The sequence below is a fragment of the Thermobia domestica genome, chromosome 4 (genome assembly GCF_964235325.1).
Source record: "Thermobia domestica chromosome 4, izTheDome1.hap1.1, whole genome shotgun sequence".
Lineage (NCBI taxonomy): Eukaryota > Metazoa > Arthropoda > Insecta > Zygentoma > Lepismatidae > Thermobia > Thermobia domestica.
Genome location: NC_137457.1, coordinates 13,220,012 through 13,246,708, shown reverse-complemented (window position 1 = coordinate 13,246,708; position 26,697 = coordinate 13,220,012). Strand labels below are relative to the sequence as shown.

General features: G+C 35.1%; 1 protein-coding gene across 42 annotated transcripts in view; it reads right to left on the bottom strand.

Moving 5' to 3' along the window:
• Positions 1-26,697, bottom strand: part of LOC145683727 (uncharacterized) — a 226,351-nt gene that overhangs the window by 154,544 nt on the left and 45,110 nt on the right. For all 42 annotated transcript variants that reach the window (XM_081755198.1, XM_081755207.1, XM_081755203.1 and 39 more), the window contains exon 2: positions 5,061-5,139. In XM_081755198.1, the coding sequence (XP_081611324.1) occupies positions 5,061-5,139 (79 nt within the window). The remainder of the gene's footprint in view (positions 1-5,060; positions 5,140-26,697) is intronic.

Below are 26,697 nucleotides of genomic sequence, written 5' to 3'. Positions count from 1 at the left end.
CTTGTCTTTAGTCTAAGTGGGGGAACAAAAAGGCTTCAAAACACGTCGGTCTTGGTTTAAGTGTACACCAGGCTATAAGACCAAAGTAACTTTTACGAAACTCGACATGTTGTTAGTTAAAAGACATGATTGGCCAAGACAACAGTAGAACATATAGATCACAAAAAGAAGGTACGATTCGATCAAAGTTATTGCAACAAAGATTTGTTCATCTCCCAATTGACGATATAGATATCAACGACTCAACTCTTGACGGAAATAAGACCTTGCATGGTACACACACCGTAGCATAACAGAGAGGTCTTGCACCAGACGATCCACCGAAAAAATATTTATCTCTCGAAACACTTTTAATGTTCTGTAAATACTAGAAACGTTGACTCTTGTAAACATGGTAAAAGGCAAAAGTGAACCGAATTTCGAGAAATAGATGAAGAATTGTTTCTAAAACAGAAACTCAAACCTATTTGTGCATTGGAAGCTAAACCCACGGACTTGGCAATCATGTTGAATCGATTTTATGAAGGAAATAAATCATCTTGGGCATTATTCAATGGAAAAGAAGTAAGGTAAATCCTGAGCAGACAACGGTTGGATACATGCCAAGAATTCTAGTACCTCCACATGGTAACTGCTACTCTGAAACAAAATTATAAAATGCTTAAGATTGATCAAGTTCTTTTGCTATCCTTATGGAGTTGAAGTGGTCTCAAACGATACATAGGAATACCATATCCTATATAGAACTATATATATATATATATATATATATATATATATATATATATATATATATATATATACTACTTCAAGTTTGAGTATTGGTTTCCATAGTTCGGAAGTTTGTTGTAGTCGGACATTGTAAAACGAAACTCACTTGTTCTTTATTTATTTATGTACTGAATCATGAAAAACATTAACCATTTACTAGAAAGTTGTAGCTACGGTTGTTTTATTTATTTATTTATTTTATTTATTTAGTCTTATTTTACATGGCGAAGTTAAGCCTCCTGCCTTGTCTCCCACTTGACCAAGCAATACAATAGTATCATAATTAGTAATACAATAAAAATAATAAAATAAATAAAACACTCCCAATCATACGTACACACCCACATTGATTTCTTCTGAGAATGACCCAAATACTACTTATAAATTAGAGTAGAAATGTACTTAGTTTTAAAATAGGAATCTTAACCAGAAAAGAACTATCAATTAGAAATGCAAAATTCTTAACACATTACTGTTAAAAAATAACAATTTCAGTTATTACTAGAGACCGGATGTTATGCAAAATGCTTATCCTTTAATATTATAGATATGATAAAAAATAACGTATTAAGGTTTATATCGAGGTTTATAGTTTCGATTTCAGCCAACTTTATTTTGCCTATTTTCCCTATTTCGCCTCTTACTGCCTAAATAATTGCTTTAATACCTAATGTTGTCTATTCTATGCATTTTCTTCAAAATAAGTCTTCCTTGGGAATCTATATAATTTATATATAAATAACACACACATATAAGCTATATATTAGGTCTTTGTAAACACAAGCACGTGGTACACTACAATATATATATATATATATATATATATATATATATATATATATATATATATATATATATATATATATATATATATATATATATATATAGATATGAAATGCATATCAAGCTTCGTTTGTACATATACAGTAAAAGAACATATTTACAAACAGGTATGTTTCTATATTCTTTTGAACATTATCTATGACGAATCTATTTATTAACTGTATTGAGTATCTTTAGTATTTATCTTCATTATTTCGAATTATGTTTTAGTGCCTATTTCACTGCCTATATTTTTTGAATTTTAAGTGCCTATTTTCCAGGATTTTAATGTCTAAATATCCGGTCTCTAATTATTACTGACTATTTAAGATTAAACTTTCTTCACTTCAGGAATCTTGCATACAAGTATTCGTAGCCTTCTAGAACAGCTATGGCTGTCCTCTTCTCGGTCTGTTCGTCTGTCTGTCCGTATGTCCGTTATGAAGTATGAGTATGGTAGTAAAAGTAGTAATAAATAGCAGAATACTATTTTTGTTACGTATTCAGTTTGCGAGAAATAGGATACGGTTCTCTCCTTATAACTCTATTTGAAACGAAAGTGGTAGAAATATATAATTTTCTATTTCTATGTTGATTGCCAAAAAGTTAAAACGATAGAAGATAGCGAAAAAATCGTTACCTGATATGGATTCCTTGAATCACATACAGGAACATTTCAAATACTTATCTCTCTAGTCAAACCGAAAGTGTTAAAATGCACTGGAGCTTTTAGTTTCAATGTGTTTCCAAAGAGTAAACTGAACAACATAAGAAACAGTCATATATATATTGAGTCGATGTTCGTGCAGTTTCCTTTTGGGTTGACAACAATGCAGGCCCGTATCCAGGGGGGTCTAGGGGGGCCGGGCCCCCCTAAATTTTCGCTGGCCCCCCTAAAATTTTCACAATAGGCTTGCAAATACACTATAATATGGTGATGAACTATAAATGGTTGGATCGGGCCCCCCTAACTTCAGCCGGGCCCCCACTACATTTTTGGGCTGGCTACCGGCCTGCAACAATGCGGCGTGAAGCAATTGTTTATCATTATTCCAGTGTTTAAGAGTAGTTTGGAGTTTGTTTTGTGAAATACAGGTTTTCTTGATTGTGATCGTATTATTTTATATATTTCAAAATAATATGGAATGTTAAGTCGAGAAAATTGATCATTTCCGTCACATTTTAGTCTCCGTTTTCAACCGAGGATCCAGTGCAGCAGAAGCTGCGAGAACAATTTGTGTAGGCATTTAACTGCTTCCTGAACGTTTTGGCAGAAGGTCATAGATAGTGGAGGTAAATACATCACTGAGTGATTGAGTTAATGTATGTGACAGTAAAATGTATGCAATGTATTGTTACCCTCGTAGAATATGTTAATGTTATGTCTATGTTGTATTTGTATTTGAATGAACAGAACAGCACAATAAAAATAAAATATAAGAACCGCATTAACTTATCCATCGACTCAATATATATATATATATATAGTGTTTCGAAACAACACGACAACGTTTGGGAGATGGTTCCTGACACCAAGATAAGACAAGAAGTATAAACCAACCTGGGTGCACAAGTGCTTCTTTTCGGAGTTATAGGCTGCCGTAAACATGAAAAATTTAATTTTAAAGGTCCATAATTGAAAACTATTGGACCTACAGTAGTCGGGTCAAAACTTCACTTTGGAACTAGTATGTGCCCTATCCAAAATAACAAGTTTCAGAACCCTAAGGTATTTACACAATAGAAACTTGAATATTTGGATAGGGCACATACCATTTTCTAAGTGAAGTCTTGATCCGACTATGATAGTTCCCATAGCTTTAGAGCTATGGATCTTTAAAATTCAGTTTTTCATGTTTTGGTAGTCTCAACTTCGAGAGGAAACATTTGTGCACCAAGGTTGGTCTATACTTTTTGTCTTATCTTAGTGTCAGGAATCATCTCCCAAATGTTGTCGGTTGTTTTGAAACACCCTGTATATGTAATCAGTGATCCAAGAATGTATTGTATCTTGCCTAGAATTCCTGTATTGCGACCGGAAGTGGAAGGAATATACTATTTCCGGTTTTAGTATTATCCAAACAGATCAACAACAAAGGCATGGATGAACGCTGATCCGATATGGATTGGACATTCAAAAGACCTTTGTAATCTTAGACCTTATCATTCTAGGAAACAGAAAAGTTGTAGAAATTTAGTAGAACGTTAGGTATAATAAATATTTCGAAAGAGCAAGAAACGTAATAGATAGCAAGGAATTATTGGTAAAGGTGTAATCTTATAAAGATAGATTCTATTACAGCAACAGTTTGTTTATTGAAACCGGAAAAGTTAGAAAGGCACTATTAATTCTGCTTACAATATTGATCTTTATAGAACAAAAAATACCATAAATATCGGAAAACATTTATTTAAGTAAATTTAGTCTCATAATCACTTCATTCTGCTCTGAGTTTCTCTATTGTAACTGGAAGTACAATAAATCTACCATTTTCGTTTTAAATATTGATCTGTATAGCGAAAGAATGGTGAAAGTTAATCTGAAAAGGCATCTTATACGAATTCGGTGTTGCAAGTTTAGGTTCAGTTTGGTTCTATTCAAATGGGAATTGACAAGGAAATTAATTTTTGAATCAATACAAGATTTGGTTGAGTAACATTAATTGGATACGTCAGTGATGGTTAAAGAGTGGCCGCAGAACTGATGTGGTCTTTTCATTTGTTCTTTCCTTTTGAGCATCATTCATAACAGAAGAAGCATATATACTTGTTATTTAATGTCTCAATTAAGACTTGAGTTTTAATTGTGAAAATATTTTCTTTAATTTTTGTTCATTTTTTTAAAGTAGTTTTGTGAGAAAAGTATTAGTACTGTGTCGATTCTAGAAACGTAATATCATAGAGTTAACTTTAAAAATCCATTGCCTTGTTGAGAACCTAATTGGTCTATACACATGATACGCAGAATACAACAATGTCCGTCTCCTCAGGGAAAGGGGGAAGCAAAATGAAATTAACCCGCAAGTATGATATTTATTTTCTCCTGCTCTGCATTGCGTCATAAATTGTCTATCCCTATGCTAAGCCATCCATTGTTTTGGTGTTGGCTCCCGATAATCCTCTCATTCAAACCCATTCTTCAGCAACCTACAACTATTGTTGAGTTTGCATACGCACAACAGTTTTATCCAATCTCGACTTTTCGCATTGAAAATAATGGAGAAGTTCCAAATGAGATACAGGCAACCTTGCTCATGGTGAGGACACGTATACAGATAATGAAAAACAATACAGTAGTTTGAATGATGTGCTACCAAGGGGCCGTTCACATATAGTTAGTTTGCACGATATAAAGAGGCCGTTCTTTCCCTGACGGACACATGAGTAGACGGAATAAATATTTTTTTTTAAAAAAAAACGAGTTTTTGGTAAACCACACTCTTTAAATATATTGAAACTGTACTTACTTTCAGTGGCTCTTTCTGATATCGTTGTAGGTTTCTTTTCTATGATGCTGATAAATGCTCCTTCTGCCAGCAACCAAACCTATAAAAGACATAAATTTATTCTAAAGAAACTATTAACGCTAGAGTTGAATAAACAACGTATTATATGCTTATGTGAGAAAACAGAACTAACTAATAATCATATCTGAAATATTCTCAAATATCCTCCCTCTAAAACGATTTATACAGAAATCCTGTAAGTCTCCACACCCCTAGGTTTGAGTGTCAGACAGCAATGACAGTGGAATTTCACTTTATTTATTTAGTACATACAATAGTTGAGTTCTTAAATACACGAACAATGTATCCAGTGAATCTGAATGTGCTTTACCTTTCAATACACACAGACGTCTGCATGTTCTCCTTGACATACTTCAGAGTATCTGAGTGTGAGGAGTTATAGTTCGAAAGGTTTCCTCCAGACGTTCGTACAATCATTCACTTGTCTTATCGACGAAAAGAGACGTATAACTTTACTATTTTCCTCAATGAATTTGCTAGTGTTTTAAGATTCACACTTCGTAGTAGTCGTTTGAAACGGGAAGGAAATGTTGGTGAATTACGCCTAATTCAGCTGCGTGGTAATTATTCATTAAAATATTACACACATAAAGAGTAAAGTAATATGGATTCCCTTCTTTGCTTGAAAGCAGCGATACCATATAGTGTTTCCTGTGACTATGAAATAGTGCTTCTAATACTACAAATAAAATTACACTGACAGTGTTCCGTGATGCTCAAGTCTAATGGCACTTAGACTTCTCAGACATCCTGCACATGACTTCGAAGTGCCAGATCTAGTTATGGTTTGCTTGGGATTCAATCTCTTCAGGTTTCACACTCACTCTAAGTCTAAGATTTTAGTAAACGGTACTAAAGAAAAAAAATAAATCTTTAAGTTTTACGTCCCATTGTTATGCCGGTTAGGCTAAAGGAGACGGTGACGATGAGAAATGAATGAAATGGTGCAATGAAGAAAGTGGACGAAACGGGAGAACAGCGAGAAAGAACATGAGCACGGTGTCTGTCCAGCACAAAATCCACACGGCGCGATCTGGGATCGAACCAGGGACCCCAAGTACAGGAAGTGGGTACTCAAAAGGTATGATATATGCCAGATCAATGAATGCATCAAATATAAATCTGGCAACTACTTTTAAATTTTGCATAACCTTTTTCCAAAAACGACAGTATGTGAACACGATGGAGTTCTGTAAAAATCTGTTCGTAAGGGGTTTAAATATGTCTTTACTCTGCACTAGACTTTGAAAGTGTTGAATCAAGGACTTTGAAGTTTTGGAAATAATGTCCCTAAATATTAGACTGCACATAAGAGATAATTTGGTTATATTTGATTCCTAACATGTAAGTATTTTTAAAGAGTTTTTATTATTAGTAATATGTGTGTCACTCGTATTAGTTTGTTTCTTAGCGTTACGAAAAGACAAACAAGGACATATACAATATGTTAATAACCACTATAGTTTCACATATACTGAAAATTAATTAGTGAACGATCAGCTCCAACACAATAGAAACAATGGTTATTGGCAACGAACAAGATTTAAGCTGGTCGCGGGAAGATAATTGTACGGCAACTTGAGGAGAATGGGTTCGGATCGGATCAGAGAACACTTGTAGATACTTTAATTTTGAAAATGTAGTGCAGATGGCAGAACAGGCATCTTTAATGTTTGTCATTGCTTTGATTATTATTAAATACTACAAACAATGACAACTAACCATTCTCTATTACGTTTCTGCATGTTAATATAGACATGCATTTTTTTTATAGAATTTTATTTCCAATTTCATTCTATGAATTAATTACATAATTAGTTAAGTCGAAGAATAACAGAACATTGAAACTTTAAAAATCGAACTTATGTACACAAAAATTTGACACATACTTTTTTGTTTTCTCGGATTAAAATACTGCATATTATAACACTTAAATTCCATACAATTGACGAGTTTTTATATGCTGCACCTATAGTAATGATATTGTTATTTAGACTACAGACAGATAGGTAAATTAACCATACAGTAAAAGAATGGTTGTCCGTAATTTCTTATATAATATGCAACATAATCAGCAGAAATTGCGTGAGTTTGGTGAGAGGAAGGTGGTTACAGAAGGAAGATTTCTTCCAGCGCCTTTCCCGGTGGAAGCGTTCCTAGCATCGCTGCTACGTTCCCTCTTTGCACAGCCATACTTAATCTCCGTATAAGAAAGACTGAAGCACGAGTGTCGCCTGCTTTGAGAGTTATTCGGCGCCCAACTTCTTTAATAAAGTTTAGTCCTTCATGACCCCAGGACCCACAAGTTTCGATGGCGATGGTGACGAAGTGGTATTTGTCCAAGAGGTTAAATAATAGGTATTCTCTATTTGTCCCCATTTCTCTGTCATTGCTTTGAATTCAATGGAAATGTACTTTCTTTTCCAGTTAACTCGAAGGTTTAAAAAATGTAACATCTTCCCTCATGTCTTACCCCAAATCGTTCATTTATTGGTCATAAAATTTCATTTTCCGATTAAAAAATAACAGCTAAAACTATACAGAGAAGGATATAATTTTGTTTAACTAATTCTATGGCATATAGAACCCGGAGATCCAATGCCGTGTTCACGAAGGCTATCCATTGACTTCTGTCCTTAGACGACTGGATTCAGTTTCTACTTTGTATGCCTATTTCTGCAAGATCCATTCTAATATTATCATTCCATTTGTGCCTAGGTCTTCCCAATGGTCATTTTCCGATTGGATTTGCAGTTAAAACTTTGACAACATTCCTACTTCCTCCCATTATGACTACATGACCTGCCCACTTGAGCCTCCTAGACCTGATGACAATAACAACGTTGGTAAACGATATCCATTATGTAGTTCCTCGTTATGAAGTTTTCACCATTCCCCATTCCTGTTTTTCTTGGATCCGAATATTCGTCTCAGGTTTTTTTTTTTTTAAATACTTCCACTCTGAGTTCTTCCCTCAGATTACGCTACCACGTTTCGCAACCATACAACACAACATATATGATTATCGTTATATGTTGTAAGCTCCAAATTAATTGACAGAATTCGCGACGACAAAATAACACGGATTCCCTGCTTTCAGTCGACACTTAGTTTGTACGTGCATATGGTTTTGGTCCGTTAATATTGTTCTCAGATATTTGAAAGTATCTACTTTGTCGGAAATATTATTTGCTATTTTGAGGCAACCTTAATTTGCGGTATTATGATCCCGGCGAACTTCAGTTTTTTTGGATATACTTTTAAACCCATGTCCATGCCAGTGTTCAATAAGACTCTATATTTTCTTCTATTTTTCCACATATCATCTCTTTGAGAATTATATCATCAGTATACACAATAAACTGGTGAATGCTATTCAGCTCTACGTCCTGGTTGCTATCTTTACTTTTCCCTATAACGTACACCAGAATAAAGTTGAACAATAATGGCGACATTGCCTCTCCTTGTTTTGGGTCTTTCTTCACATGAAAGTCGTGTATAAGAATTTTACTACTTGGATGTTACTCTGGGATTTATTTAAAGACATCTTAATTAATCTAACAAGATTTTTAGGTGTTCCAAATTCTGTGAGGATGTTGTGCATTGTTTCCCTCCTAATCAAGTTATTCGCCTTTCTAAAATCAATAAATAATTTATACGACGTATACCAGAGTATTGTATTCCCATCTTCTTGGGGTATGTGGGATGGTAAATATCTGGTCGGTACATGATCAATTTTGCCTAAATCCGCAATGATAATCTCCAACAATTTCATTTGTGTATCGGATGAATCTTACTAGCAGAATGTTTGATAGGATATTATAGGATATTGGCCGAAGGGAGATATTTTGATAATTATTACAGCCTGTTTTACCACCTTTCTTCTAAATTGATTGATTCCTTCCACTCTTGTGTCAATTCCTTCTTGTTCCAGATGGGAGGAATGAGCTTCTGTATCTTGTTCGAAATTTTTTCACATGCTGCTAAAATGAGCTCAACGGGAATTTCATTTACACAAGACATTTGTGCATATTTAATTTGTTTATAATGATTTCTATTCATATTGTTTTAACCTCTGGAATATATAATTCTGCTCTGCGTGTATCTCTTTCCTCATGAACACTAGCTTTTTGATGCGTGATAAGAAAATCATCAAATATATATTTCAATTTTTTGAGATGTTATCTGTAGCAGTGAGAATTGTTGCTTTTCTTTTCTTTAATACATGAACGCAATATTCTTTCTTACATTCGTTGATGTCGTTATAAATGTACCGAATGTTTTTGCTTTTACTATTATTTTCAATAATTTAACTTTCAAAAAAGTGGGTTCGTTTGTTTTAAAAGCTTTGAAATTTTCCAATTTGAAGGCAACAATATTTTGTGTAGTTGTAATGTTCAGATTTTATAACCAACGCAGTCTTGTCCCCTTTTTTCCCTTTCTACTACTTTGGTGCATTCCTGGTCTAGCCATTGTTTCTTGTTGTATATTTTCGTGTGTCCTAATTTTAATTTTGCTTAAATATTAATGCTGTTCCTAATTTTATCCCAAGTATCCTCAACACTAATGAGCTCCGAATCACCTTCTAAAACCTGGTAAAGATCTTCTACCTGGTAAAGATCAATGTTACATTCAGCTGCTCTAAACCACACAACATCAATTATACTATACGTCTTCTTCTATTTACTAAAACGTGGAAATTTGATTATATTTTCCATTTGGCGGTGCTCAAGTATATTTACGAACGTTGCCATGTGTGAATTTCGTACTGTTCACGATAAGGTTTGTAGATGTTGTGAAGTTCATGAGTGTAACACAGTTGTCATTACTTTCATTATGCAGACTTTCATTCCCTATAATCGATTACAAAATACCCTCTTGTCCTACTTTCGCATTGAAGTCCTGTTATAAAATTTTCACATGGTATTGTAGAAATGGTTCAAATATTCGTTTCACTTTTTCGCGAAAACTGTATTTCATATCATCATACTTATCTTCTGTTGAGATATGTATATTTAAAATTACAATATCACATCACCGACCCTTAAGAGTAATGAAAGAAAGTATCTAACGAATTAAACAAATTTAATTATTGATATTATTTGTTTGTGAACGAAAATCTTTGTTCTATCTGGTGATAACTACCTTCCGCGTAATAGAACAAATTTCCGCCAAGTAAACACCGTGTGCGTGGATTTTCTCGGGGTTTTCCCTTTCTTCCCACTTTGTTTATTCCATCATTTCATTCATCTCTCATCATTACCGTCTCCTTTAGCCAGATGGTATAAGCGTGGAACGTAAAACTTAAATATTTAATTTCACTTTTCAAGAACAAATTTCCAGACTACACTCCTTCTTTTCTAGTTATCTAAATTCCTGAGCTCCTAGCACGTCCATCCTATGTTTTGTTAACTCACTCGTTACAGATTTTAACAAGCCTGCCCTATAAAGACTTCTTATATTCTATGTTTCAAATCTCAGGTCCATTTTACTTTGCTGATGACGTGCCAAGTTATCAGTATTGATCCAAGACAGTGAATATTTCTGAAGAAATGCATCTTTTTACAGGATGAGGCTGCTAGCCTCACATCAAGCTCCCAAGCTGGAGTAGCACCCCTTATTGCCTGTCCGCGACTGCTTATTCAATATATTCGCAGCTAACCTCTATAAGTATTTAGAGGCCTTCTCGATCCACAACCTAAGGATTTGCCAGCCATGGTAACAGGTACCAGCTTGATGTTATTTACAGATAAACATGTGTCTCACGTTTGCATAATATTAGCGTTGAAGAAAAATTAAGTATTCCTAGTTAATCATAATTTGAAGGTATATATCATTAAACATGCACTATTCTATCATCTTGCTAGCATCATAGTGAAAACTAATTTTGGATATCCACCAGCATTAGTTCCATCTTAATAGTTGTAGTGGCTATTGTAAAGTATCTACATTACTTACCATTATGTTGAACTAAATCAGACATAATAATCAGCATATATGTTATATTTAGACCTTGCTGAGTTATATGTTATTAAGGAATCATTATGCATTCATTCCGAATCAATGGATGTAAAAATACACAATACTTGCTCAAATAAGATATGGCTGTACCAAAATTTGATGCTTAGCACGTGCTGAGTGTAAATTAATTTCAGTTTCTTTTTTGTCAAATAATAGAAAGATGTCCTTCTTATATACGTTTAGAGTGAATATGAGATCATTTAAAACTGCAGGGAGTGAAAATTTGTTCGTGCCTTCAGTTTGATATATAGTGTATCAGTTTGAAATGAAAATATATCAATTACTAATTGTGACAGTATCATTTTGTTCCATTTTAATGAAAGATATTAATTTTATTATCAACACAAAACAGTCACCGAAGACGTTACTCAGTCTGCAACGAGATTCTACCACCATTTAAGGCGTCACAAATTCACAGGTAACGATAGTCTTTTTCGCTAAGAATAGTCCATTCGTGATGAGTATTCAGGTTTAAATCGGGTGACATTAGGAGCCATTCTATAGGACCGACCTTTCAAAACCAATTGAATTGAAAACTGTTACCCATAATTTCTGACATTAACGGAGTAATAGAGTGGAGTTATGTTATATTCCAATATGTATCCATGTCGTGCGTTTGAAGTTGTACACTCAATAGGATGACACATTAAACTCCTAATGAACCTGCATTTTATAACATAGAGCAAGATTAATTTTAAATGGAGAATTGTGGACATTTTGTTTGAGAAAAATAAGGGAGAAAGTATGCATTTAAATAAATTCTTATTAGAAGAATATAAAAAAAATAATTAAAAGCCTATATTCAGTGTTCTAGAACTCCAGAATGTATATTCCTATACAGAATATAAATCCCTCTACATGGCCTTGTTTTACTAAATGTGGTAGTAATGTGTCACATAACCAACTGACTTTGGCATCCTTATTCCGCAACAGATCCCTAATATACACAAAAGCAAATATATCTTTAGCAAAAAAAAGTTCCGTTAATATTTTCCGCTGAAATACATTCTTATGTTCTTGTTTAATTCGAGTTGAGAACATAAAGGAACTATGTACCGAAGTATATAAATAGTGGTGGTGTTAAATCTGATTTCGTTCGGAAACATAAGGGCAGAGCAAATTTTTGTGGGTATCTTTCTTCTGTATACCAAAATGTTTATTGTATATTTCCGCAGGTAAGACGATAGTTAATTATAAAAAAAAAAAACATCCCGAAAGCCCGAGGTCTTCTTATAGAACATATACAAAAACATAAATAACAAAACTCATATAAATTTACAACACTATGAAATAAAACAAATTACTCACCAATATATTTAATACCTTGTAAAATTCTCACATTTATCCTCAAGTACATGGATTCACAAGTATCCTCAAGTATCTTTGTTGTTGAGAATCTCGTCATATGGATTCTGTTCTATATCTGGCGAGTCGATTTTCTCTTCGCCATCAGTATGACAGAACAAATTGTCGTCCGTATCTTCAACAACATTAGAATTGCTACATTTTTTGAAGAACTCTTTCAACTTTCATTTTTTTGCATGACTTGATCATGAAATCACACAGTCCCCTGATATACACGAAGTGTATATATATATGTATTAGGTGACGCAACGCACATAACTTCACCTTCCATACATGACTCTTCGTCACTTATCATCCAGTTATTTCATTGTTTACGCATATGATCTTTGAATGGTTTATTCAGAGAGACGTCTAAAGGTTGCAGCATCTAAGTTAAACCAATCAGTATAATATAAATCTTAGTATTGTTCTGTGCTAAGCGATTTTTATTGTTCTCAGTTACGTGACTCTGATACATATCCCACACCAACGAACTGTGTTTATTTCATAGGCAGGGGCGGATCCAGGATCGACTTCTGGGTGGGCGGTGGGTTGTCATACTGCTACTTTTAAGGGCTCCAAACTTTGGGATGGATTTTATTTATATATATAAAATAAGAAAGCTTCCTCTTCTGGGGAGGAACAGGGCGATCGCCCCGATCGCCCCCCTGGATCTGCCCCTATTTCGTAGAGCATCTTGTCGCCTCTGGCACACATTTTCCATCCACAATTTTACTTCACTCTCGCCCATCTACCTCCTTTCACGCAAGTGGACAAAATGACTGGTGTTTATTTTAGTTTTTTCCTTAGAAATGTCCATAGATATTTAACTTTGGTTCATCTGTCATGTATGTTATTACTACTGTAAACCTGGTCTTTTCATAGTTTGTACTTCTGACTTGAACATTTTTAACTTCTTTCTCGCAGTTCTGTTGTTTATTCTGAAACATAGCTAATCCGTGTTTCTATCAATGTTTCCAATTTATATAGTGGAAAGTTGTATTTTTGCTTCACACCAATAACAAAATTGTAAAAATTCGTGGCTTTATGGACAAGATATTGTTTTATTTCTGCGGAATTTTCGTTTCTTGTAGCATTACCAGATTTCGTCTCTTCATGAAATGATTGCACCAACCTAATTTTGTTTTAAATTCTTTGCTTTGTTCTATGGTGGCTGGTATTCCTTGAATATGTATAGGCCCTAATAATATTTCTGGGAACAATTCTGAGTCTGTTCTTGTAGCATTCTGCGGCATTCTGTAACTTTAGTTTCTAAATCTGTCCAGCAAGCTATTCCTTTCCTCAAACAACATTTTTTTTTCATTTGCATTTTTCAAATAGCATCCTCATTCTTTCAACCTCTTACCCAGTGGCGGCGTAAGGGCGGGGCGAGCGGTGCCCTCGCCCCGGGCCCCACTTTGTGGTGGCCCCCGACGGTAGGTAAAAAATAATTACTAAGGAACCTTGTTAACATGAGCCGTACAAGGGCCGTCAAGGTTTATAATCCACACCTTCAATAAATGTAAACGCAATTAATTGTCAATCAATATTACACCAAATAACGGATGAAACAACAAATATCTGTCTAATAAAACTAATCACTGCTAGATTTCCGTACAACCTAAACAAACTATAAGCTTCGAGCCTCACTCTCTTGGGGACCCGAAAGAAATTTAAAGAAAATACTGAATTTAAAGGAAAGAGCTCTGAATATAGGTGAAAAATAAAGATATGTTTCATACTCTTGGGGCCCCCCAAAGAATTTTAAAGGAAAAGGCTGAATGCAGGCGAAAAAATAAAACAGACGTTTCACTTTCTTGGGGCCACCAAGAAAATTTTTAAAAAATGTTGAATGCAGGTGAAAAATAAATAAAATAAAAGTTTTATTCTCTGGGGCCCCAAAGAAATTTAAAGGAAAAAATGTATGTTGATTAAAATATGAATAAAATAAAAATTTCACTCTGTTAAATGACCTCAGAGAAATTTAAAGGAAAAGCTGAGTGTAGATTTAAATATAATGAAAGTCAAAGTATGTTGTGTTATTTACATTCTAAGGTCCTATGATGCAAGTAATGGGGCCCTGTCTGCTAGCCTACTTCCTAAACTATCACTGTTTATTTATTTATTTACTCATTCATATATGAGTTTAAGAGAAGGGTAGAAAGAAGGGATCAACGTATATAATGCTTTATTAGGGTACTAGCATTCTGTTCCTAATTAAAAGCTCTTTGGTGCAGACTATAGTCGCTGATTAATTTGTTTTCCTTCTGTCTTTATTCTTTTGTTCTTTACAAGTCGAATTTTCAGCGAGCGAGACCCTTTTGCTTAGCTGGTTTCCCCATTTCTGCTCTTGTTTTTTCGCGTATGAATTGACATTTCAGCCCACAAATTTAGAGTGAAGAAAATGTTCAATAAGAAAACAGTGTTCAAATAATCAAAATACTTCAGCATTATGTTTAATTTAACTCTTGATTGTTCTCATATGGAACACTTGTCACAAATCATTCGATTTGTTGACATACAACGTGATTCTGTTCAAGTTCGGGAAGCATTTATTGATTTCATCTCTGTCGAAGGAAAGACTGCTGCGAGTATTTCTGCTTAAATACTGAAGAAACTTCAATGTAATATGCTTGGTATTAAGATTCCAGAGGCCAGTCTTGTGATAATCAAGCTACAATGGCCGGGCAATATTCTGGAGTTCAAACTTTCATACGGAATATAAGTCCTTTGGCCATTTTCGTTCCTTGTAACAATAATTCATTGAACCTTGTGGCTTACATGCTGCGCACGTTAAAGTTTTGGCGAGCACTTTGTTTGGAGCAATGGAACGTTTTTGGTATTCTTCTGTAAATCTATTTACCGATGGAATGTGCTGCAAAATCACGTAAAGATTGGTCTGAAACGTGAAAATTACACTAGATGGAGATCAAAAGCAGAAGCTTTGAAGGCACTTTCTAGTCAATTGGATGAAGTAATTGATCCGTTGAAAGATCTGCGTGACACTTCGATTGAAACGCTTGATACTACAGGAGATGCTGGTCGTCTTTTTGCAAGCATCCAGTCATTTAACTTCATCACTTTACTATATTTATGGTCTGCAAATCTGTCATATATTGATCGGATCCAAAAATGCCTTCAATCTCAGGATATGAGTTTCAATCAAACTCTTATTCAATTACAGAGCCTGGTTAACACCATTAATATCTGGAGACTTGAGCTGGACAAGGAAATCATATCCACAGCTGAAAGAATTTGCAGGGCATGGGACATAACTGTGGGTACATACAGTAGAAGATGCATGCTTGGAGAAACAAAGAATGAAACCTGACTGTACAGGCCGAAGTGAAGCGCTCTATCAATGAAATTCTAGATGAGATGAGACAACAAATGATCATTTTACTCAGATGCATGACCTGAACAACAGATTTGGATTCCTGTGTTCTATGGCCAACTTTGTGCAGCAGCTAGATGATGAGAGCAAGGAAGGGCTAAAAACATGTTTCTCTGATTTGGCTTTGTTTTACCCGAATGACCTGGATGGCCAGGATTGTAAGGATTTAATCTGATCACTAAGGTGTGCTCAGAAAGCTAAAGAACAACTTAACTTTTCACCACGAGGTATCCTGAAATATATATCTTCAATGGGGCTTGAAACTTACTAAAGTTTGCTAACCGCTCTTCCGATTTTGATAACACTGCCCGTATCTGTCGCATCATGTGAAAGGTTTTTCACCAAAATGAAATTGATAAAATCATACTTGCGTTCCACAATGAGTCAGGAAAGATTCACGAATCTGGCCATTCTTTCTATCGAAAATGAAATAGCATCCACTAGATTCTGATAATCATTGGCGTAGCCAGGATGTGTGTTTGGAGGGGGGGGCAAGTGCTGTTATAGGTACATATAGAAAATTAAAAACAAAAAAATATATAAACATAAAAATATATAAAAAATTACAAACATCAAAGTACCAAAGTACATTGTCGGACCTCTTTGGGGGGGGGCGGCCCCTCCGGGCTCCTCCTTCCCTACGCCACTGCTGATAATATAGTTGAGTCTTTCGCTGCTACCAAAGCAAGGAAGGTATCATTCTGAATATTGGTGGAACATAGGCTAATATGGTAGTGGAACCACTGTTGAAAGTAATTTCATGTTTCAAGTAAAGGGAATAAAAATACAAAAGTACTAAAAGAAATGAAATCTTTGTTTTACGTTCCACGATTATGTCGGTTAGGCTGAAGGGGACGGTGATGATGAGAAATGAATGAAAAGGTGGAATGAAGAAAGTGTGAGGAAACGAGAGAACCCTGAGAAAACCCACGAGCACGGTGTTTGCCCACCACAAAGTCCACACGGCGCGAGCTGGAATCGAACCAGGGACCCCAAGCATCGAAGGTAAACGCTCTACCACTGAGCCACCGCGCCCCCAAAAGTACCAAAAGAGTCATAACAAACTCTCAAGATTTGTCAATTGACTGGTAGACTGTGATAGGTGGTAATGAAAAGTAGGATGGTCTAACCCGTAGTAGAATTCTGTGCTCACATATTTAATCTATAATATCACCAATTATTCAATACATTCAGGATTTTTTTGTTATAATATATTTTAATACTAAGTATGTTAGTAAATGGTAATGGAAATAGTCATAAGTGACAGAATATAAACATGACTGAATTATTAAATACAAAAAATATAACCATAAAACAAGTGCGAAATCGGGAAACAATAGTAAAAAAGACAAGCAGGAGAGAGAAATATTCTAGTGTTTAACTATTCATTGAAATTTCGGCAAAAGCAGTGGGACTAAACAGATCGTACATTATCATTGGAGAGAAAACGAATGTTAAAGTGAATGGGGCTAATTTTAGGAAGAAAAATCTAATCAAATAAAACCCATCTAATGTAAATTCAGACAGATGAGAAACTATGAATAAACTTAGCTATATGAGAAATTGCGCAGGAGAAACACCAAAGGCGAGAACCGAAGAAAAATATTCTAGAAAACATAGAGCTTACATTTAAAAATCGCATCGGTTATGTTATTATATTCAATTTTTGCAATATTACGTTTTGTACACAAATTTGTCTCTAACTGTATTATTAGGAGCATTACTTTTACTATTCCATCTAATTACAGTACGCGTTGATACTACGATAGTACAGGTGTAGGACAAATTATGGATTCTTGATTGATATGTTTTGGATTGTTATTTCTGTTGTGGGTTGTAGTTTCCGTTACACTTGTATCCCTAATCCTTTTTCTATCGTGTCCTTTGTTTAAAAATGAATAAAAAAGAAAAAAAATATGCAATGATAATCGTGGTCCAGTTTTATTTGTAGATACCAGACTGAAGGCGGTTCTAAGCATTTAAAAAAATAGACAGGGACGCTGAATGTCCGTCCTATTTGTTTAATATATCCCAAATTATAATGATCTAAACACACACACCAAAGGGAAAGCGAGAGGAGCAAACAGAAAGAATGATTATGTAAATGAATGTCAAAAATAGAAGTGTATAATCACGATTGTTTGAAAAGGGGCCCCAATCTACTTCACTGGCCCCGGGCCTCAGTTTGCCTTACGCCGCCACTGCTCTTACCATCTCTGTTATATCGAAAACCCTTGCCGTAGCACAGTTGTTCTATTCCTTAGTTTGTTTTATAACTTTTAATTTGAAGCTTGCTTCATACTAGGCATGGCCAGAACCGGTTCCTGGTGGAACCGGTTTCCGGCTCTGAACGGATACGATTCTAGAAGATCCGGTTCCGGAACCGTTTTTTCTGATCCAGGTCTGCAACCGGTTCTGAAAACCCGATCTCCAAGAACCGGTTTTTCGTGGAACCGGTTCTGCCGGAACCTGAACTTTGTGGCCATCTACGCTAAACCCAAGCTGCTGGCAGGCTGTGAACAGTGGGCTAGATGAAATGGTGGAAGCGGCAGGCACGCGCCCAGGTGGTGGCTGCTTGTCTCATTTAGCTAAACAAACTGGGTAACTGGCAAACTGATTGGCTAAACACCCACTGGTGGACTAAACATTTTTTCTGGGGGCACAAGCTGTCTGGTCGTGGAGGGCACAAACGAACGGTCCTCTTTACAGTGTTTTGAAGTGAACTTTGTGCCTCCTTACGGGTCTTAGGGGACTTTCGGATCCAGGTCTGGAACCGGTTCCTAAGACCCAGTTCTGGAACCGGGTTTTTGGATCTAGATTCTGAAAACTGGATCTCCGCCGGAATCGGAACTTTGTGGCCATCTCAACTTCATCCTTCCTTCTTTTCGTTGGTTCCAAGATTCGTTGTTTTCATTGCTTTACACATTTTGTGCTCATAACATTTATAGTACAAATTCTTTGAACACAGAACACAACCTACAACGAAACTTGTTTGAGGTACATATGAGGTCGTAATTCGGTACGTGCATCTATAGGTAAAAACGTAACAATGCTGAAGGAGGCTTTCCTTATATGCGTGCATCCATCGACTGCAACTGATCTTGAAAATTATTACAACATATCGAATGCCCGAATCACTGCGAATGTTTGCAAAATTTGAAAGGCAGTGCAACCAGATCGAAAATAAATAAATAAATAAATAAATAAATAAAATGTGCTAATTCGAAAACTTACGAATGGGACATAACTCCGTATACGCAATACAATATTATCATCGAGATAAACTAAATTCATAAGCTGTTTATAGTTTGAAAGACACCTTATAGGATAAACATATGATGAATACACCGTGTATATAAACCTCTGATCAAAATTTATAACTCGACTTATATGAAGGTTGCCTTATCGACGGAAATATATGACACTTGACCTACGTTACAATACAGCATGTCTAGCAGTCGGGGCGGTGGAGGAGGCGTAGCCACCAGTGGGCGTTAGCATCTTTGCTTCCTCTGGGGTCGTCAACTCATGGAAACTTCATACTACATGTTACATTTGCTTAATTAGACTACATATAGTATTTGATATAGTAGTTATATATTTAGGGTGGTCCAAAAGTATGAGAACAAATAAAAGACAGGTCTTTAAAAGAATAGCAAAACTAACACTGTAGTCAGTAGTATAGATGAGGGAAAAAGTTTAGGATATGTGACGGTGATGGTAGCCATCTTGAAACCCACCATTTTGAATTCACTTTGATTTCCTTGGAAAGTAGTGATACGTTGTGAGACATTGTTCACTTCTGAACTTTTTTCACAAATTCAGGGCTGTGTTTGTTTTTGCTATATCACTTAATATAACGAAGTTATGGCTTTTTTTTTTATTTTCTTGGTGTCGTTTCATTTGACTAAGATTTTGACTAAGATAACATAGTTGTGATGAATCGAGATCATTTTCCTGTCCGGAGAGCGAAACACAAGAGTTACTGCTGATGATTGCAACAACCGACCCAAGATAAGCCACCCATTAGCCAGAAAACAGTAAGCAATTTGATAAAAATAAATCAGGGAAACATGAGTTGTGGCCCGCAAACAAACCATACATGACGACTGGCGAAATAACGTCAATAACAGTGCTGACAACATTTAACAAGAGTTCGAATCGAAACACTTCTCATTTTTCCCAGGAAAATGGTATTATTCATATATCCGTGATGCGTGTTTAGTCCCTGAATAAGTGGCATCCCTAGAGGCTAGATGTGCATCAGTACCTGTTAGAGGCTGACCTGGAACGGCTTTTGAAATTCGTAGAATGGCCAACAGAGCAAATACACAAAAATCTTCGTCTTGCTTAGGACTGCTACTCACAGATGAGGCCACCTGTCACGCATATGGGAAGGTGAACTAAGAGAATGTTAGCTACTGGTCGCACACCAATTCTTATTGGTGTGAAGCAACTTTTGACATTTCTGGAAAAACGATGGTGTGTTGTAGTGTGTGGAGTGTGTTCCAGGAGGATTCCAAAAAATAGAAACAACTCTGGGAACGGTATGTTGAAAGTAAAAGGGACTACTTTGTGGACGACAGTGCTTAAAATGTTATGAAATGACTACTACAGATTCTATTAAGCAAGAATTCGACCTTTTCTTGAACACGCCTCGAATAACAGTTATATTCGCGATTGTTCTGTTGATCTTTAGCTCCTTCTTACTTGAAAAAGAATATGCAAGCGTTTCTGCGTTCATGCTTTCAAAAACCGATGAAATATTACTAATTTTGGGACATGTTTGGAAAAGAATATGTATTCATGCATATCGCAAGCATTTCAAATCTGTCATTGACTGCAGCAACGAATGTTTGTTGAACGTTCAATTTTATTGGACTTTTAAAGTTTCTAGCGCATTTTGGTGCTAGAAGAACATGTTTTCTGTTATAAATGTTGCCTCACTTAATATCAATTACTCAAAGTTCCTTTTCTAAACCAATGACTGCAATCTGTAAGGTAAACAGCACTAATAGCTTGACAATACGAGTAGTAATTGAGTTGTCTTTTCACGGAGAAATGTTGAAAGCCTGACACAATAAAAGAAGAAATATTTACAAGTTTGTTTAGGACGTTTAAAGCTCTTTCTTTTCTGTACAAAGTGGATAAAATAACTTCTCCGGAAAAAATATATTGATATATCCAGGTGGCAATGAACCAAGGTCAGAAGCAGTTTTCTGAATGAAAAGCATTTTGCATTCGTATTTCAAGTACGAGTAGTTTGGATTGAAATGTAATTGTCAATTATATTTTTGCAACGGAGCTGTGAACGTAAATAAGAACCATTTCATGATGTAGAAAGATTTTTATGCAAGCACTGCTTCTCTCTTTATATGTAGTACACATAAAGGTACTGATATTGTGTAATATTCTGTCTGGACTTCATTTCACTTCATAATCAGTTGTCAACATTAAAGTTTGCTCTAATTTTGCTGCTATACAAGCTTACCATGACGTGATAATAGCGGCAAACAATTTCCAAAACGTAACGTTACACTAAGAAAATAATGTCAATGGAAATGGTTTTGAAGTCTGATTTCTTAGAAGTAATTAATCACCTGAACATCTCAAAAATATTGTCAGATGTCTTTAATTCTTAAATAGTACATCATGATAAGCTATGGGTACAAAATTGTTCCTTATTCTTGCTTTTAAAATACAATCTTTTCAGTCTACTTGCTAAGTAGACTCGTTTCATTGTGAAACTACGGTAGACATCCAACTCAGTGAAAAGCAATATTGAAATAGGAAGCGGAAGATATTAAATTGGTTGCAGTAGAGAAGTTACTTCCTACTCAATATTTTCCGGTTTCATACATTTCGGGTAACATTATGAGTAAACCACACCAAGAGGAGAAGGAGTAGGCGGTAACGAGAGTTGCTCATGAGGCGAGACATTTCTCGAAACTCGAGAGTAGAAGTATATTTTTTGTGAAATTCAAGACATGATGAGAAACAAAACAATTCCTGTAGTCAATTGAGATAATATAAGCCATTTCACGAGCATCGTGGGCACAGTAATTCACTTTAGACTTAGATCTCAAACAGTGTTTCAGTGTTGCAATATTCTATAGTATAAAAGGTATAAAAGCGATAATGTGAGTGCATAAACACAATAAAGAGCATTTACCATCGTTTAAAGATACGCAAGTTATTAGACAATATACTCCTTTAATAGACGTGGCTTAATTTATCACCCTTAATAATATCACACGAAAAAAAGGTTTCCGAGAATGGAAACAAGACGACAAAAATATTCGACATCAAGATGAGACTTCTACAAAACTTACTAAATAAGAGAAGAAAACGTTATGTTCCGTCTCATCTCCTCACGTGGTCAACGGTACATGACCTGATATCATTAAAAGAGAGGTTTGAGAGGTAAATAAGAAACATAAGAAAAAACATACTTGAAGGTTTTCCTGGTATACCACTCGCGGATTCATGGCTACACGTACATTGCCAATAACCGCTTATTCAGTCTTCATTTTCTAAGATATTCTTTGCCAAGTTGGAAACCATTGTAATAGAACATCAATATTCCCTACAAGATGCGAAATAATGTCTGGAAAAGTCTGTAAAGTTCTCCTTTCATTTGGATTCTTGAAGAATTCTTTCTCTGAGCTTACTTTTGAAATCAGTTCACTTGAGATGAAATATTCAGAAAAACGTATAATAATTTTGTTCTTACTTTACCTAGTAAATGTTTCAGGAATAACTCCAGCATAACATGTTTTACTTTTAAAAATGAAATGACAAATGTAGTAGGGTAGCTCGTATATTTTATTTACGTTCACACTACAAAAATCTATGGTTGGTCTTAGGGGGTAAAATCAATTAAAGGCAACTTTAAGACTTCAGTGAAGAAGAAATTTGTTAAGATTAGGTTCGCTATGCTTGCTAAGTTAGTTTTAGAATAGTTTTATAATACATGTAAGCAAGGTAATTTTCTCATTGCTTCATTTCATGTGATGCTAATTAACATCTTATAGAAGCATAGTCCTTAAAGCATAATAAAACAATCCTTAAAGGGCATAGAACAAAATAACTTAAATGCGTACGTTACCATATAGATACATAATATCTTCCTTAGTACTTGAAATGCATTCATTGATTTATGAGGGATGATCGAAAAGAAAGGTTACAAAGTGTAAAACTTATATGTTATTCAATGTGTCTTAACGAAAATTTATTTGTAGATTATTAACATGTCTGTCTTGGTGCAGGTTTGAAGACTTTGGATTCTGATCACGTGTACCCGAGAAGTGGACATTAAAAAGACTACTCATCTGGAAAATAGGTCAAAAATAGAAGTGAGGTCAGTAGTACGGTTTCTGCATTACACCTGCTGTCATTCATAGGCAGATTTTACAGGTTTATTGGGAGGGCTAAAATTTAAAGCAATATGTTGGGAAGTGGTGTCGTGCCTTTAAAGAAATAATTATAATTATTGGTAATGACAACCCTGCACACAGTGGTAGATCCAGCAATACAACTACTGACGTTACGCTTGGAACGACTAGAGCATCCCTTCTACAGCCTTGACCTTGCCCAGTTACTTTCACCTTTTCCTTGTTCTAAAGCAAAAAATGGCTGGCCATTATTAAATGGTATGTCATAATGTCAAAACCAGTGCGGCGCGGTGGCTACGAGAACTTGACGCAGATTTCTATGAAAATGGTATAGAAAACTTTATCTGCCGTTGTGATAAGCGGTTGAACAAAAGCTGTGATTATATCGAGGACTGTTGTTGAGTGTCCTCTATCATCAAGTGTGTTGATCGTCCAGCTATGTCTGACACATAATAGGATTTGTAACACTTTTTCTTTGATCTTCCTTCTGGGTTACCTATGTACCAACTTGTATCAGCTTGGAAAAAATATGATTTGAATAAAACCCTTATGTTTTTAACATAAATAAACATAAAAACATTGCTTTAGAGGCCATCGAGAAGTATAAATAAGGGTTTTTCACAACCACTTTAAAACTACTGATTTTCATCTGTGCATTAAAGTGTTAAAACGTAGGGCAAAAGGGGGTAATGACAAGCGCTTTTTTTAATTGCTCAGAACAGCAACGAGAGAGCACTATGGAATCTAATGAATAGTGCTGTACATACCTACGCATGTTTATTATGAAATAACTCGGAACTATTGCATAATTACTCTCGGTTATAAGATAGCAGACGGAAATTTGAAACCTTACACTGCGTGCAGTTGCCCTGCAGTTGAGGGTAAAAGCACGCAACAGTTGAGTTCTTAGCTTAATTCTTTTTTAAACTTCCATATTATCATATTCCTTAAACGAATTTGCTTTCTTCGCTCTTTTTTATTGCAGAAGAGCCTTACAACGCATTGCTGTTAGAGTTTCTGAGCTTTGGTGCTTTTCCTTCTGCTTCACTCACGATGGTTTTTGACTAGGAATTAGAGAAATTGCTGTTAATGGGACTGTTGCAGAGAATTTTTTGGAATTGGTGACTACCCTTGATGGTCCAGCGACTGACAGTTTAGAAACGTCACTAAATTTTTGTTTCTTCGAGTCCATTGCATCATGAGAAAGGTTTGTTTGCATATTCTAATCAGTCTGACTACAGCACTGTGCAGCAAAATCAGCATCTATGTAAACTTCTGGATTCATGGGAAACGTACCACACTTTTCAAAGCCTTATGAGGCATTTTAATCATACGCACTCTTGTGTTCATGCGTAGTATTACCCCAAATCAGGCCATCTTTTTTTTTTTTTTTTTTTTTTTGACTGGCATGCGTAAATATTATAACAAAATACTAACCCTATATTTATTCTAAATTGATTCTTCATACATATTGACTACAAAAATACCGTACCCCAGAAGTAAGTTTGAACTTAACCACTAAAGAAAACTGGTAAAAGTTTTGAAGAAAAACAAAGATTTTCAATATATGGTCATACTCCGCACTACGTTCTTTATAGCGCCCTTACAGCGCGCCATTACCCCGTTTTCCCCTATAGAAGCAGATTCTTTGAAATGTATTAAGTGTATGTGTTAACGCACACAGATGCATAGTTGTAGTTGTGTATTGCCATAGTCCTTAATGTGTATAAAAACATATACCTAATGCGCATAGAAGCATAGTCCATAAAGCACATGCAAACATGGTTCTTAATACACATAGAATCATAATTCTTAAAGCTTCTAGAGACATAGAATTTAATGTATACAGAAGTATAGTACATGCCATTCATTCCATGTTTGGAATTTCTTTGCCCTATTTAAAACTAAAGTATGACCGAACAAATAACTTTTAATAAATAATAGTATTATAGTTTCGGCAATTCATCCGTTGGTTTGTTACATTTTCATCAGATTTTAGTTTTAATTAACCCTATGTGCACCAAGGGATTACGCGTAACACCGCATACTAAGGAAGGATTAAATATGTCCATCATATAAATAATTATTTTCTGCTCTAGAAAATCTAATATGTTTTTCTATTTTGTACTAACTATAAACTAAGACAAGTAACGGCTTAAAATAGAGAAGAACATTACATTTTCTAGAACAGAAAACAATAATTTGTGTGGTGGACATTATTAACACTTTATGGTGTGTGGTGTTACTTGTAACCCCTTGATGTACGTAGGGTTTTCACTTTTAATATTATCAGTTTGAAACCAGCAGGTCTTTTCTGTCTAGATGTACGACGCTTTGTGTAAGTTGTACCCGTAGCGACACCTACTGTTAGAATCTTCAACTTTAACTGGAAATGACCTTATACAGATTGTAATACGTTACATCAAAGTAAGGTACTTCAAGTCCGTCACGATTTTTTTTTAATTTGTGGGTTATTTTCTAGATATTAAAATATTGAATGAAAAAAATAAAATTTATATTATTTTTGACACACAACCTGAGTTATGACAAGATACTAAAGGAACATCCATAAAAATTCTTTTCCCAATAAAAGTATGGACAAGTTTTAACCCACCTTGGTGTACGTTGAGCTAAAGAAACATAGTCTTTAAGCGTTTATAAGTATTATCTCTAAACGTATATGAAAAGTACTTGAAATGGATACAAGCAAAATCATTAAAGTTTACTTGCATTGCAAACGATGAGTAGAGTAGGGTGGTAAACAACCTACTCTGTTACGTTCCATCTTGCGTAATGGTCTTTGTACACTCTTGTCCAAAATTATTGTCGCATGTCTGTAAATATGTTGTAGTAGGAATATAATTTGATAACGAATTCGCCCGGTATTTTATATAATGTTAGTATGTGCATAATCGACAAAGACATATGCGTGGAAAATTTCGTGTCAAAAGAGCAGTAAATTAGAACAATACAACGTAAATAAACTTTGTTGTCCATTTAGCAAAATTTTGTTTTACTCATTCTCATTTTCGTATTTATAATTCTTTTCCTATGAAATTTACCACAAATATAGATTTCTTGATTATACACATAGTATCAGTATTAAAAGTACTCTGCAAAATCATTATCATATTATATTATTACAAGATTATACACATAGTATCAGTATTAAAAGTACCCTGCAAATTCATTATCATATTATATTCTTACAAGAAAATAGTTATAGATATGCGACAATCATTTTAGACATGAGTGTATATGCCAAGTGAATCTGATATAAACCCATCTAGTTAGTAGCCCAGATTGAGGCCACGTCCTTTATGACGGCACGAAACAAAAACTCAATTAGGGGAATGCAATGACTCAGTACTAGAGACTTCGTCTGTGGTGCGTGCAGTCCCTGGTTCTACCCCACCTTGCGCCA